The 16504-nt window shown below is 32.5% G+C and overlaps 2 protein-coding genes across 8 annotated transcripts in view; one reads left to right on the plus strand and one right to left on the minus strand.

Moving 5' to 3' along the window:
• Positions 1-6740: 6740 nt before the first annotated feature.
• LOC134726592 (uncharacterized) lies at positions 6741-8576 on the minus strand. The gene is made up of 2 exons (XM_063591002.1): positions 8288-8576; positions 6741-7861 (listed from the first exon to the last, which is right to left on the minus strand). Exons 1-2 carry the CDS (start codon positions 8574-8576, stop codon positions 6741-6743), a joined length of 1410 nt encoding a protein of 469 aa, XP_063447072.1.
• A 460-nt stretch (positions 8577-9036) lies between these two features.
• LOC134725559 (G protein-activated inward rectifier potassium channel 3-like) overlaps positions 9037-16504 on the plus strand; it is a 73917-nt gene continuing 66449 nt past the window's right edge. For 4 of the 7 annotated variants that reach the window (XM_063589484.1, XM_063589485.1, XM_063589483.1 and 1 more), the window contains exons 1-3: positions 9043-9180; positions 12012-12070; positions 13525-13653. The gene's annotated coding sequence lies outside the window, so the exon portion shown is untranslated. Of the gene's footprint in view, positions 9181-12011; positions 12071-13524; positions 13654-16504 lie in introns of all 7 variants that reach the window. The other 3 variants (XM_063589480.1, XM_063589479.1, XM_063589481.1) reach the window with 3 other exon arrangements.

Raw genomic sequence — 16504 nt, forward strand, 5'->3', positions numbered from 1 at the left:
GCATGTGCAATACTGATAATGTTTCATTGTCGATATAATTCAAAGTAACACGAACGGCCCCATCCCAAAAAGTTGAAAAATCTGCAATTTCAATATAAACACATGTTGACACAAACATGATGGTAGTCTCACATATAAAAAAATCAGCTTAAAATCTGGAGGGGAATTGAGAAAAAATCCGTATAACTGTGATTTCCCGATAATTTATCAAAGTCCAAAGCCCGTAATTTTGGCAAAAATTAGTGAAGCAGAACGAAACTTAGACTTAATCTGTAACCTATCATGGTTAACTCAAATAGCACATATCAGCCCGATATCTGAAGGCGTTTAGAAAAAAAATCCGTATAAATGTGTCGATCAGCTGTATTTGCCCTCGACTCTTCGAGTCTCGGGTCAAATACAGCTAACCTCGAATCTATTACAGGGCCAATACAGAAACAGTCAGTTAATACCACTATATTATTTGGATTGTCACTGCTAAATGAGATTACCACAAATATTTACTTCTATATAAATGTATGCGTATGGAAGCACCAATGTACCTAGTTCAAAAGTTTAAACTGAAATCAGATAATAATCCTTACTTAAGAGGTGTCACTCAAGGTAATCTGATAGTTCCTAAGCCAAAAAGCTGAACTATTTAAGAAATCCTTTGCTTATTCTGGATCAGTATTATGGAATGGACTACCACACAAAATGCGTAAGGCTCAACACACTTTTACTTTTAAGCAAAGTATCAAGAAGTACCTAACACAATCCTGATAAGAAATGTTTGCTACAATCATGACAATGCATTTGTAAATGTATATTTTTTATTTTCATTTGATTTTTTTGTCTACATGTATACTTCTTAAACAGCATTATATATTATGTTAATATCAATACATTGAACTACATGACTGTAAATTAACTATGTGTAAATATCTGTTTTGATTGTATTGTAATTTGTATGTGAGGGCCTCAGGGAAGATTAGTTTATTGTAACTAACTGAGTTTACCCTCTTTAAATAAAGAATTTATTATTATTATTATTAGATTATATTGAATGGGGACAGAACATGCCACCTACAGACCTGCAAAGGTGTTGTTGTACAAGAGTTCTTTACGAGCGCCGGACTCATAACTCATATTTATATTACTCAATAAACTTTAACTTAGGTAAATTAGAAGATGAGCGACCAACTTTACAAAATAAAAAGCGGGAGGGTTAATCTGTTAAATGAAAATATGAAATACGGGAGAAACAAGGTTTATTGGTCGTATAATACTCCTAGAAATTTTCGGAAAAGTTACAGCACCAAAATCGGCAAACAAGAAGTATATCGGTAAACAAGAAGTTTTTTTTTGAATGGACACCAATGTCAACACAAGTATTTTTCTTTGTCGTTCCTACATACTTCACATAACTACAATTAATTCACTTTTGATATGATTTACAATTACAGACTGCGATGAGAAGAGGTCAACAATTCACCATATCAAACTATCAAAAATATTACCCGGTTTAACCTTTAACTCTCTTCGAACACCAAAACATATCTTACAAAAAAAAACCAATAACATAGAGCAGGTAGACGAAATGGAAAAAGAAAGAAGAAACTGCATCACATACAAAAAAAAACCCGAAAGACAGCACAACACCTATTATCATGAGGTAAATAAATAAAAGATTGTTTGACTGATTGTTTATTTGTTATTTCATGCATATTCAGGACAAGGAAAGCCCGATAAACTATTCCTCTTCAACGCGCTGTGTTCGATCAAAGAAAAAAAAACTTTTATCAAAGCATTTGTTTTCCCTTTTATTCCATAATGGTTAGGTTTGTGGATTAAGAGACTGCCACAGTGTGGCTTACTTTATCGAATGCCTTCGAGAAATCCACGATAAGGCAGTCAATGTTGTTCATTTTTAAGGTTCCTCAGGAGGTCGTCAATAAACCCCATGAGTTGTGTTTTGCATGACAATTGACAAATGTTGCATTTTGTATAGGATGTTAATTTTATCTGTGTGATTCATGATATGATCTGATATGGCTGGTGACTATATGCTCCATGAATTTGCAAGACTAATTCAAACTTGAATAATGAAAGAATAGTTTACCAGGTATATATGTATCAAAAGATACTTGCTTAAAAGTAACGGTTTATTTCTTCTTCCTTCTTCTGGTTTTCTTTCATATGTTTCATGTTTCATCATAATTATCTTTTTCAAAAGAATGATATTTACTTGAATATATCAGGATAATATTTTTATTGATAATCTGTGAAATATTTTCCCATTAAAATACATGTTTTTTTCATCCAATTTAGTATTAAATTCAAATACAGTTTTATAATATCATAGGATTTGTAATTTAAGGTTTTTTAATAACTATCCAAAACTACACGGATATCATTTCAACCAAAGGAAAAAAATCACAAGGAAATATTCTCCTCCGGATAAAAAAATAACAACAACTACTGTGACATTTTTTCCTCCGGATCAAATTTCACCCGAATATAATTTTGCTTTACATTTACAGTGGCGGATCCAGAAATTTTCACAAGACTAGAGGGGGCCCACTGACTGTCTAAGAGGGGACCCATTCCTGAGTCAATACATCAGTGATTGCCTATATCATCTACTAAATTATCCCCCAAAAAACTTAATTGTGCCCTTTCAATATACCTCTGGATTATGTTTACTTTAAATATTATTTTACTGTTTAAAATGTTCTATCCTACGGAAGCCGATAAGGGCCATTCAAAAAAATTATTTTATGTCGTTATTACGACATAGCATGTCGTAATTTCGACATAACATGTCGTTATAACGACATCGCTATGTCGTAATTTCGACATATCATGTCGTAATAACGACATGACTATGTCGTTTTAACGATATAGCTATGTCGTTTTAACGACATAGCTATGTCGTAATAACGACATCGCTATATTTAAAAGAATATGCATTATGATTGGCAAGAGACTAACTGACAAAGAAATTAACAATTATACGTCATCATAATGTCCCCGATAATTATAAAAGTCCCCGCATGGTCAGCTATAAAAGAGGGAAGAAAACTACCAGAGGGAGAGTCCCCGAAATGCTGTGTGGCAGACAGTGTTCTTATTCAATTATTAGCGCCCTTGGTAAAACTCCAAATTTCATATTTAATGTATTCTAATGTTGAATAATTTACATGAAGCTTAATAAGTACATATTTGTTAATTGCATAGCTTTTGTTATTTGAATTCATTGGTTAAAGATATTTATTTATATTGTAAAGTTTAATATTTGCATCGTCGCAAAATCTTTGGTTACCTTCTTTGGATACCTTCAGTGAGAAACTTGTATATGTTATAGATATCAATAAAGATCATCATGACCTGTATTGCTAGGGCTGTATAGTCAATCAAAGTCGTTTAGATTAACAAGTTACCGGTCGTAGAAAAGTTATGCAGTCACACATGTTGGAAGAATGAAATGCGGAATTATTAGAGGACTGAAATTGTACAACCAAGTCAAGCCAAGCTTTCCATCTCCCTTTAAATAAGCGCAAACTACATGGCTTCTTGGTATAAGGGTGTATTGAAGTATTGATAGCTCTATTTCTACTTTCAAACGTTGGGCACGCGCGATATTCCTACAACCCCTAGGATTTAAAACAGAATCTTCGAAATTTCATCCGCAAAACAAAATAAAAATGTTAGAAAACACGAACCAATATTAAAACAAATTCAATATATGTTTCGAATTATGTTTTTACAGCTCTTGATCATCTCCTAAGTAATATCTAGTAAATTATAGGATCAAAAAAAGAAAGCTATGTGAAAAAACGGATGTCCCCATCCCACTTTACATTTATGAAAAACTGTTTTAACTCTTATGTATAGTGATCCTATTTCTATTCTCTGATCTTCTTGATTCTTGACAGGAACAACGACATGTGTCGGTTCTTTGTGGCGTTGAAGCCGTTATTTTACCAAATTTCATTTGACTCGACTGCATATTATAGTAGAAAATGAATAATAATAGTAAGACAATAATAATATCTAACAAAAGTACAAATATTTGCCTCATGTGAGTTCAAATATTGCTGATTCAATAAAATCTTCTTTACACAGTCGTTTTTTCAAACGGTAGCCATTTTGTCCAAGTTGATATTTCATTTTTCAAAGCAGTTAAGGCGTATTTTTTTTATAATTGATCAAAATAAAAGTTAAATATATGAAGAGTAAAAAATGCCAAGATTCTTTCCTTATTAAATACATATTTGGGTCTTAAAGGAATAAAATGCTTCCATACATTACAAAACGGTAGCCAATTTTTCCAAATGTCTGAAAACGTCTAAAATCCTAAAGACGTTAATTTCCGACGTTAAATGTGCTAAAGTTTCAATTAAATGTTTATGATAATTAAAACAAATCGTGTTATGAAATTTGGAGAAAGATGTTAATGATTGCTGCCGAAATTTTTTTAGTGCATATTGCTAAAGACTCCGCCCGGGGAAATAGGTTCGACACAGGTCAAATTTTGCAATTTTTATTAATTGTATAGCTTTTAACGATTTATTTAAAAGAATTTGGAAATGGGGGGAAAATCCCATTTTGTAAAATAAATTGAAATCTATGTTACGGAAGTACTCCGAAATAGATCATTTAAAGTCGTCACTTCAGTTAGGTGCAATCACCAATATCAAAACACTTAATACCAGTTCACGGAATGTTTTACTTCGCGATTTGTCCTGCTATTTCGTGATGAAAGCAATTCCTGTACTAGCGAAGCCGGAACTTTTCGTCAATATAAACTTGTGCATGAAATGGAGGTAATTGAAAGACGAATCCCAAACAGAACGAAAACCGTTTCATCGAATTAAAAAAAAAACCGGGATTATATTTTTGTTTGCCGTTTTCGCGGACGACCCAGAAATAGATTACTATATTTTAAAATGTATATATCTGAAGATGACTTGGGAAATAATTCTCGAGCCAAGGTTGAAGTTATTGAAGGGGTGTATTTCGACAACTTATGTGTCGGGGAAAATACAATATTCTATTCAAATTTAACCAAGGGTAAAAATGTTCGATTTACTTGCAGAGTGTCAGATATATTTGTATTGGGGATGAATTAAGATATAGAAATTTTACAATGACAGATGATATGCAACTTGAAAGTTAAACATCCTATCCTATGATAAAAAAAAATATGAAAACCGTATACATGTACTTCCGTCCCATCTTTCCTTCCTACATTATTTGCGACGGTACTGCATTTTAAGTTGAAATAACTTAAAGGGTAAACTTTATTATATCGATTTCCACAACTCGAGATAATGTTTTGATAAAATGGCATCACAAAACGAACAGAACCAGAATCAACCAACAATATAAAAAAACCAAATAATCTTGCAAAAATTAATCGAAGTCAAAGACCCTCTTCGACGTCGCATTTTAAGTGTAACGTGTTGTAGGAATATCGTACCCAACGTTTGAAAGTAGCATTAGAGCAATTGATACTTTAATTCATCCTTATTACAAGAAGCCATGTAGTATGCGCTTATTTTGGGGGAGATGGGATGCTTAGCTGGCATGTTGGGCTCGCATTTTCACATAGTATTATCTACCTCAGCTGTCTGTACAGGCTTTAGACAAACGTTAATTTATAATCCTCAAATGTTTTTAATAGAATATATAAGTTTCTCACTGAAGGTATTCAAAGAAGGTATCCACAGATTTTGTAACGATGCAAATATTAAACTATACAATATCAATAAATATCTTTAACCAATGAATTCAAATAGCAAAAGCTATGCAATTAACAAATATATATTTATTAAGCTTCATGTAAATTATTAAACAATAAAATGCATTAAATAAGAAATTTGGAGTTTTACCAAGGGAGCTAATAATTGAATAATAACACTGTCTGCAACACAGCATTTCGGGGACTCTCCCTCTGGTATCTTTCCTCCCTCTTTTATAGCTGACTATGCGGGGCTTTTCTAATTATTGGGGGCATTATGATGACGTATAGTTGTTAATATCTGTGTCATTTAGTCTCTTGGCAATTATAATACATATTCTTCTATATATAGCTATGTCGTTATTACGACATAGCGATGTCGTTATAACGACATAGTGATGTCGTTATTACGACATGATATGTCGAAATTACGACATGATATGTCGAAATTACGACATAGCAATGTCGTTACAACGACATGTTATGTCGAAATTACGACATAGTGATGTCGTAATAACGACATGTTATGTCGAAATTACGACATGCTATGTCGTTATTACGACATATTTTTTTTTGAATGGCCCTTATCGGCTTCCGTACTATCCGTTGCAGGGTCGTTTTTTTTTATTATTAATTTATCATGACTCAGTGGCTCCGGAATCGGGTCAAAGATGAGGTTGGTCCCAAAGAAGGACGGAGAAAGATTTCCTGATACTGTTACTGTTACTGGTACTGGTATGTTCCTCCTATCTAAGTAGCACTCCCGAAGGATAAGAATATAAATATTTACATGTATATGAATATTTACAGGGACCTGTTAGTAGCACCATTACCCATATATAAAAGTCATCACTCTGTACACAAGTTCTTATGTCCTGATTACTATATAACGAACATTCTCAATATATACAATGTCTTTTGATACTTATTATTCCTTCAAAATATCCTTCACTTTAGATTGTCATTCTGATATTAAGTATAATGCTCTTATATGTGTGATACATTTTTGATCCAATCAAGCCTTGGTCTGATTTAATAAAGTTCGTTTTATATGAAGACTGTAACATAATGTTCTTGTAATAGCTTCAATATCTTTACAGATTGATTTCTTCAGTTTGAATAGTTCTTTAAACTTTGTTGCTGATGGATTAAGAATAAATAGTACAATCAATCCTTGTTCTTCTACTCTGTCAAATGTTCCAACTGATGTGTTGTTCTTCAAGTAGGATTTAAGAACCGACAAATGTTTATCTCTCTCCATCTTTAATGCAGTACATGTTATCAGAAAGTGGTGGGTATCTTCACGGCTAGTTTCACATAGCAGGCACTTGTCACTTTCTCGACCTCTTGTGAATTTTTCTCTGTCTGATTGTAATGTGCAAGTTGGTGCTACGACGCTTATGTTGCCTATTTTTGCTCCTATATCAGCCCGATCCAAAGCATCTAATCTGTTGTTGTTGTATCTTTTGTAGAGTATCGTGGAACGTTTGGCTCCTTGTCTTACCCCTTGTCTCTGAATAAATTGATCTGACAGAGTATTATCCCATTTCACTTTAACTGCTACATTTTTGTACATATTTCTAAGCAAAATCCAAATGTTGCCAGTTATGCCGTCATGGTAGAGTTTATTGAAGAGAATCTCATGGTCTAATTTGTCAAATGCTTTCTGAGCATCTAATGTCAGGAGAACAAGTTGTGCAAGTATTTCTTTGTAAAAATCTGCACTTTGGATAACAATGAAGGCTGAATTGAGTGACGATGATTTTTCAGTAAATCCACGCTGAAGTTTACTTTGTTGTGGTAGAAGCTTGGGTTCTATTCTGTCATTAGGTATACTTTCGATCAATGTGGAAAAGCAGTTTGTCACTGTTATGCCTCTGTGGTTTTCAGGGTATATCTTATCTTTTCCACTCTTCAGTACAGGCGTAACGACCCCTTCTTTCACTTTTGCATCCTTTTCTTTGAATATAAGGTTAATAATGTTAATGCTATATTGTAGAAGTTCAGTTGGCATATTCTTAAGGTGTTCAGCTGTGATTCCATCTGCACCTGGACTCTTTCCAGTTTTAAGCTTTAGGATAGATAATGTAACTTCCTCTTCGTTTGCTTGTTTTATCTCTTCATTCCTATTAGTTTCTAATTGTTCAATAATCTCATTTTACATAGTGGCGAGAATAAGTCTCTCGGTGTTGTATTCTGATTGTTGTCAGTTTTGTGGCTTCTGTACAGATCTTCAAAGTAGTTTTTCCAACCTTCAAGTATATCTTCAGGTTCTGCCTGTTCTTTTGCATCAAAATCATAACATCTGTAATCACTTTCTTGACACCCTTTTGATTTTGTATAAGCTGATGAAATAGCTTGTTGTCGTTTTGGGAAGCCATCATAATCTGCTCTATGAAGGTGTTTTTCCTAGATGCATTAGCCCTTCTTTGTGCACTTCTTATTAGACGTTTGGCTTTTATCATTTCCTGTTTTTTCTCGGTGTTTTGTCCATCCAACTTCCATTCATAAAATACTTTTTGGAGTGATTTGAAGCCTAGCTAATTTCTTCATTCCAAATACCATTTCCGATCGCTTTTGATGTTACTTGTTTCCTGTAGTTTGGTATGGCATCTTTTCCTGCCATATGCAATATGTTTGTTAATTTTTCTATTTCTTCAGCTGATGAACTAAGATTTTGAATGTTAATTTCATGAAGGTTTTTTAGAATAGAGGCCTGATAACTGTTTTTGTCACACCTTTTCCAGTTCGGCCTTTTAATCACTTTAGTTGTTTTTCTCTTTGTTCTTACTACTTCTGCTTGTATAGTTGCATATACGATTGTATGGTCTGAGACATTAAGCGGTTCCATATCTAAGATTTCCACTTTATATTCTAGCGTTCGGAAGTTGCTCTTGAGCAAAAAATAGTCTATCTGTGATTTGTACAGGCCATTATGATGATAGAAAGTGTTTTTGTTTGGAAAATTTTCTACTACTGATAATTAATTAAGTTGGTGTAATTAGATTAATGTAAAAATATCCGTAATGGATTCGTATCTTGCAGCTACCTATTAAAGTATTTGCAATACTAAAGAAACCCCAACTATTCGCTCTTTATAATATTCATACTTATTTTATTTCTTTTTAGTGTTACTATAATTTAATCAAAAAGTATGGTATAGTAATTGGTATGGATAAAAGAAATGAGTATTTGCGTGCGAGATTTAAAAATATTCCCACTAGTCAAAGATTAAGACAAAATTAATGTTCGTCCTTGCCTATAAACCTTTAATTGAATTAGTGGTTCTTGGTAGAATCTTTAGCTGGTACCCTCAATAACAGGGATCCTGATGAAACCGCGCCAATCTGAAAAGAACAAACTGTTCTACTGTTTTACACAGACTGTATCAGTCAATGGGTTCCTGTTGTTGTTGAAGTGTGGGTCCAATCCGAAATTTCTAGTGTTACCCAAGGGTAAGCATAACACAAGATGTAATAAAAGGGTGAATTTTGCAAGTTTCAGTGTCAGACAGAGAAATTAAATTCAAGACCAAGTTGGACCAAGTTGATGATCCCGGATACAGAGATTTTTGTATTATCATTTTAAACACATCTAGTTTAAATATTATTCACATATTTTTTCATAGCTTGGGTTATGCTTCCTTTCATATACCTACAAAAGTCTTGAATAACCTTTACAATAAAAAAAGTACTTTTGAGTCTCTTTATAAAAGTCAAGTACACCCTAGAAGGTGTACTGGATGTATTGTGTCTCCAAAGTTGTGGTATAAATATCATGTATATTGTTAGTTTGAGATAACTCTGATGTCCAATCGATGTTTTGACAGATGGCCCCATCTGGTTTGGCAAAACAGCCGTTGGACGTCGAGAGTAATCTCATCAGAGTGCTCTAATGTAATCTCAGACTGTATACTTGTACTCTTGGACAAGTTTGGATTAGGCTATGTCATATTTATCTTGTGTGCTTTATCCAATAAAATTTCTTTCTTTCCACATAAGTTTTAAAGGTCATCCAGTTTCTCCAAGATGGTCACAATGCCTTGCTAACTTGCAATTTTATAGCAATAGATATTCAGAAGACGTAATGCCATGGGAAAAGTATTATTGACCTGTTTATCTGAGTATTAAAGGCTGATTATAATTTCAGGATTTTATTTAGTCAGGATCTAGGATTTAAAAAATTTCCAGATTTGGGTATATTAAGTTCAGGATTTGGGACTATTATGTTGGTCATTCAAAACCTCAGATCACCACTTTTTAAGAACTCTGGCCTGTAGATTTTATATAAATTCCATACATTTAGAAATGAAACAACAAAAGGGAACATTCACAATCCGTAAAAGGTTTCATTAACCCTTCTATAGGCCTATGAATTAGGAAATGTTCAAAGTTGAGGGAAAAGTCATTCATTGCACCAAACTTAGAAAGAATGATAGAACAAAATTCAACATAGTAAACATTTTAAAAACTTTAACAAATGCGTATTTCGTATAACAAATGAAAACATCCACTTTAAATATTATATTCAATTGTATTTAAATATGATGTACACAAATTTGACGAATGATTTTCCAGCTGTAACAGTACTTTAAGATTTACACAAAATTCATGTTTTATTATGATTTTGTTTATTATTTTTGATTTTCTATCTTCACTTATTTGTTATTATTCTGATATGCCACTCAATGGCCAAAATTATATAACATATGTATTTGTAAACTCCAAAAAAATCTCTGAAAAAATCTAGTCTGCTCTTGTTTTAAAATAAATTCCACAAAACATATTTGAATAGTCTCCCTTTGTCTATATTGAAGTGTAATTTTAGATCAATATCTGATAATGATTAATTTAAGACAGAATTCTCTGTTCTATTATTTAATTGCTTGTAGTAAGCTGATATGGATGTGATACCTTTGATGGTTATTTTGTCATATTTATAAGTTTTATATTACTAAAACAAGACAAGATAATGCAAAAATCAATTTTATACCCTCATTATCATTTTTAACAAATTTCTTCTAAAATTGCATTTGCAATATATTTTTTTTTTACAATTTCCTTGATGAAAACAGAACATTATATAGTGGTATTATCAAATTAGAAATAAATCATGTCACTAAAAAGTGTCATTATCATGCGAACTAAACATTACAGAGGTGCTTTGGTCCCGGCAGCAAATCAGTTACATTGTATAAGGGAGATTCTATCTGATTTATAAATTACATTAGAAATGTTCCCAGGGAAGTGTAATGTCATGTATATGGAAATGATTGACACTAGGATAGACAAGGAAGCAGGTACTTCTGGTAGCAGCTATTGATACTTCTAATATTTACCATATTTTCTTGATTAAAATGTCTATTATGTTACATCGGAATTGATGTTATTTAGTGTTGTAGAGCAGGACTGTTGGGGGTAATAATTTATCATTCATACCAGCTTGCTTAATCAGATTCTAAAGTACACTTCAATCAGTGCTGACGTGTTGCAAACATTGTATTTTTCTGTAAGTGCAACAATTAAGAATTTTGTTTATTAAGAAATGAAGGATGAATGTAGGTGTACATGAGAAGACAATCGTGACGTATTGAGAATTAATCATTATATCAAAGGATCAGTGAAGATTTTATTGTTTTACTCTATCTTGATGATTACTGGAAGGTCTTTGCCATAATCTAAACATTTTAGCATCTAAATCAATGGTGGCCAATTGCACTGACGTACATAGCAGTGATAAGTACCAGATTTTTTTTTTAATAATTTATCGTTTTATACATACTTTTGAAGTACATGTATTCAACATGTTGTTTTTTTTGTTTTTTTTTCAATCTTCAACCATCTACATAATCAGACTACAGGGCTAAATAAACTACAAGAAATAAGCTTGGAACCATGATGTTTTGTCCAAGACTATACAAAGGAAACATTATAAAAAGGTTGTATCATAGCATGCAAGTTACATCATAGGAAGCCTAATATCGACTGTTTTACTATGATTTTCTAATCAAATATAACACACTGTGTTTCCCCGCCTTCTTGTTTCTGGTTATGTTTCATGTTGAGATGGTATGATGCAATACTAATATGTTATCAGAGCTTGAAATCTTTTTGTGTCTGGTAGTAAATAAGCACCTGTTAGGCTAATTTGTCTAATCTCAACTCCTGTGCAGCACTTTATGATATTTAGATTGTCTGTTGAGAAGAAGACACTGACCTTGACATTTCTATAGAAAGAAATATTATAAATTGTATTTAGTGTGTTAAAAAAATGTTTGGTTTTTCAGATATATGTATGGTGTAAAAGATATAGAAAGTGTCAACAAATGTAGAAAACAAGATTTTTGTAAGTAGTCATGTACCATTTCTTTCTATCAAAGCCTTCAATCAACAAAGTTTCTATATTCATTGTTGATGCTAAGTATTGTATACAAGAAAGACAAACATTTACACTTCATGATACATTTTCTACCCTGAAAGAAAATTTGGGATGTGGTTTATACTGCTGCATGTACTGTAACCAACTAATTCTTGCAACTTTCATGAGATAAGAATTGAAATAAGAATTTACGGAGATAAGAATTTATGTTAATATTTAATACCTGAATATTTCCTTAAAGTTTCTATGAAGTTGATGTCAGGTCAACTTGAAACTTTGTATGTATGTTCATTATGATTCAAACTCATTGAACTCAGGTTCAATCCACCATTTTCTACATTAGAAAATGCCTGTACCAAGTCAGGAATATGACAGTTGTTATCCATTTGTTTGATGTGTTTGGACTTTTGATTTTGCCTTTTGATTTTTGATTTTCCTTTTTGAATTTTCCTCGGAGTTCAGTATTTTTGTGTTTTTACTTTATACTCCAAATAATAGTTTTGACACAAATTCAGTGGGTTACTGATCAGGTTAAAGTTCAGTATATTTAAAGGCAGATTGAAGTTTTTGGTTTCTCAAAATCTATTTTTTTAGTAGGCCATTTCAACTAAAACTTATATTTACGTGCTTACATGCCAAAATTAGTTTTTGACATAAATTTCAAGGTCCATTTGTTGGTAGAGAGGGGTGGACCTTGGAAACATTCTTTTTTTGTTGCATAAGCTAAAGTATTTGCATAAAGATCATTATTTCAGACCTTGAGGTTCACATTCACAATGATATCAATATACACTATTATAAATCCAAATCATAGGTTGGTTTAATTGCTTCATGTACACAAAATGAGAATACTTCATAGGTAAGTATGTGTGAATTGCTTGAGGTGCCAAACATTATGGCCTGTTCTAGGATGAGCATGTGACAATTGCTCGCAGAAAATGTAGTGTGAACACATTATTATTGACATTTACCCAACATACACACCTTTATTTTGTTATGCCACTATAAGGGGCATTATTTTTTCGGTCTGTTCATCCTCATCCCTTTGTCTGTCTGTCAGTTTGTTCTTCTGTTCATCTGTCAGTTGGTTTGTCTGTCTGACCCGCTTCAGGTTAAAGTTTTTTGGTTTAAGTTTTTGGTCAAGGTAATTTTTGATGGAGTTGAAGTCCATTCCACTTGAATCTTTTTACACATGTTTGTATGATATGATCTTTCTAATTTTAATGCCAAATTAGAGTTTGACCCAATTTTCATGGTTCACTGAAGATGGAAAATGATAGTGCAATTGGGTCATCCATGTACAATGCACTATGGACACATTCTTGTTCGTGATTATTAAAACCATGAACCACTGTACATCTTAATGATTAAATAATGGTCTTGCACATATGTAGCCTAGTGTGATTTTTTCTGTACTGTAGATAATCTGATACAGATGTATTAAACAAGTCCACATTTTCCAGCAGGTAATGACAGTAGCAGATTTCTTATCTATGGTCATTATAGCAGTTTAAATTAAGCATCAATTCCAAGTTGAATTTGGATTAAAGGTAAGATTTCTATATAGTTCTATTTATTATTGATTCACAAATGTCCCCTAGTAGTATATAATTCTGTCACATTCACCCACAACAATATATTATTGACCTGACAATCACAGAACAATCATACTAAGAAAGAAACAAAAACATACTGGGTTTAAAACATTAAGGATTAATTCTACTAGAATAACAAGAAAAACATGACCATTGAGTCCAGTATATTGACATGAAGTAGCTCTAAGAATAACGTAAACAAGTAAAATTGAAGTTCAGTCTGCATTGATAGTTAAAAAGAGAAACTATATCTTTAATTTATAGGGAAATATTGTATCTTCTTGTCTTTGTTTCGATTGAACCTTGAGTCGGTTTTTCAGTGAAGCTTTCAATGTATACAAATCATAAAAAAAAAGTTTATTATCAAATGTTAGTGTATGGGTCTACTTCTGTTTCACATTTAATGTCAATATATCTAGTTTCTGCATTTGTTCATAATAAATTGTTTTTACTGATAAAGGGCAATGAATGTTCCAATTGATAGGGTGTTGATTGGATTGTTATCCTAGCTTCTATTGGTTCATTAATCTTTGAATTAGTGTTATGAAATTTAATATTATAGGATTTAGAACATAACTAATGAGACTTGCATTTGTTTTTGAAGTGAAATACTTATTTGTATATTGATAGTAAGTGCTTTTCTTCAGTAATTGAGGTAATTTGTAATAGCCAGTAAGTACCCATGACATGCCATTGGACTTGTTGCTTCAAATAATTAATTTTCGCCTGCTTGATGGTATTGTCCATAGCCCATCTCCTATCGCCTATATGCTTCATTGATGGCAAAACTGGATGATTATGCTCTACACCAAAGAATCAGCATCTCAATAACATATTTCTGTTACATTTTCATCACAACCCACAAGTGTTTGGTTTGCGATATATGGCACCAAGCTACGTCTGCCACACTGACCCAATAGTCATCTATAAAATGAACATGTTTACCCCTGTCCATCAGTATGTCCATAACACATGTCTGTCTCATTTTCTTAGTATCACCAAATGTCTGGTTTGGGATGTATTATAGCACCAAACTACATCTGCCATACTTCTCATGTGACACATTTTCAGTTCCTCCAATATTCTGCTACCTATTTGCCAAAAATTTAAATCTGGAACATTGGATAATTAGTGAACAATAACTCTCAGACCATCTTGTTTATGAAAGTTTTTCATGTCAAAATTAATCTTATGCATACTATGCAGCCTACCTACCACACAGAAGAATTGATCAAACCAATATAAAGTTTAAACTTTGAGTACAAGATGGATTATTCTAAAATAAAAACATATAGAAGATGGATTATCTATGTTTGATGTTATGGATTACTGTAATTAGAACCATTGTTTTATTGCACTGCACTTGTAACTTGTTTGTTAATTTATTATATTAATACTTAAGTAAGATAGTTTAGAGTGGAATGGATGGAGAATATTATTAGGATTGTAGATACCTCTTGACATTGTGTTTGAAAAATTACAGTACTCAGGGTTCATTATTAAGTCACTTGGCTAAACAGGAACAAGTTGATCAAGTATTTTTAGCGGGAAACAAGTAAATAGTGAGGTATTCTGGTGCATAGTGGAGATTAGAATAATGTGTTACACTTTTCCAAAGAGAAAAAAGATTGCATATGTTTAGCTCACCTAGCTGCGTCTAAGTGCAAGCATGACATATTCCTATAACTTTCATCCCTTTGAAAACTTTTACAAAATCTGTACTCTTGAACCACTTACTTAGCCAATTGAAAACAAATTTAGACACAATTATCCTCAGGATTACACATATTAGTTATGTGCATGGAGTTCCCTACAGCAAGGCTGTCATTTCTAAAAAAATAAACCATAATCACCCCATTGAACCCAATCCTATTTCAGGGAGGAAAGTAATTCTCTAGCAGGAATTACACTTTGTTTAGTGTGATGCCAGATCATTTTCCCACTGAGGATATTGCTCCTCTGGATTCTGATCCCTCGGCAGATTTCTAATAGCAATACCCATGTGATAAAAGATAAAGATATCTGTTATATGTTCATTATCTTAAGAAAAGAGGTTGAAGCATTGTCTTTGCAGTGTGTAGCAGGTAATTTGATAAAAATACAACTTTTTATCACTTGGTGCCCTTCAGCTTCAAACTTCATACTCGAAAAGGTATATCAACCTAAATTTCGGCGGCAACATAAGTTTGATACTTCATTGAAACGTGATAAAAGTTGCCTCCAGTAAATGTTTGATTCATTTATTGCATTAAAAAGGTCATGTTCCTTTCCAAATAACTTGATAAACATCGTTTATTTTTGTAAATTTTCTTGCATTTGTCCGCCATTGACCGATTTCTAAACTACGGATCGCTCTCACCCCATATGGAATTTACTGACCCCATATATACTGTATTAGGTCACTAGCACACTATGTAATTAATAAACTCAGCTACTGCATTTAGAAACTTGTCAGTATACCATCACTATATCCTCTTCTTACAACAATTCAATATCCAAACAGTTTCTGTAGAGATTTTGTTGACCATATATGGTACCACCATTTTGATTTATTCATTTTTACTGAAAATTATGGGACTTTTGCTATTTATTTTAGTTTGTAACAGTGTTACCGTTTGAAAAAAAAGTGCCTCTAAGACCATTTGACAGAAAGCTTTCATACTTGGTATTATTCATCAGTATGAAAATATTGATAGGGAAATGTTGAGAGTCTTTCTTGGGTGAACAAATCTCCCTCAGGCAAGGGCTATATCTTGTGTTGTTGACACAATTATACCCTCATTTTGATTCAACCATTTTTACAGGA

This window comes from Mytilus trossulus, chromosome 7 (assembly GCF_036588685.1).
Source record: "Mytilus trossulus isolate FHL-02 chromosome 7, PNRI_Mtr1.1.1.hap1, whole genome shotgun sequence".
NCBI classification, from domain to species: Eukaryota; Metazoa; Mollusca; class Bivalvia; order Mytilida; family Mytilidae; genus Mytilus; species Mytilus trossulus.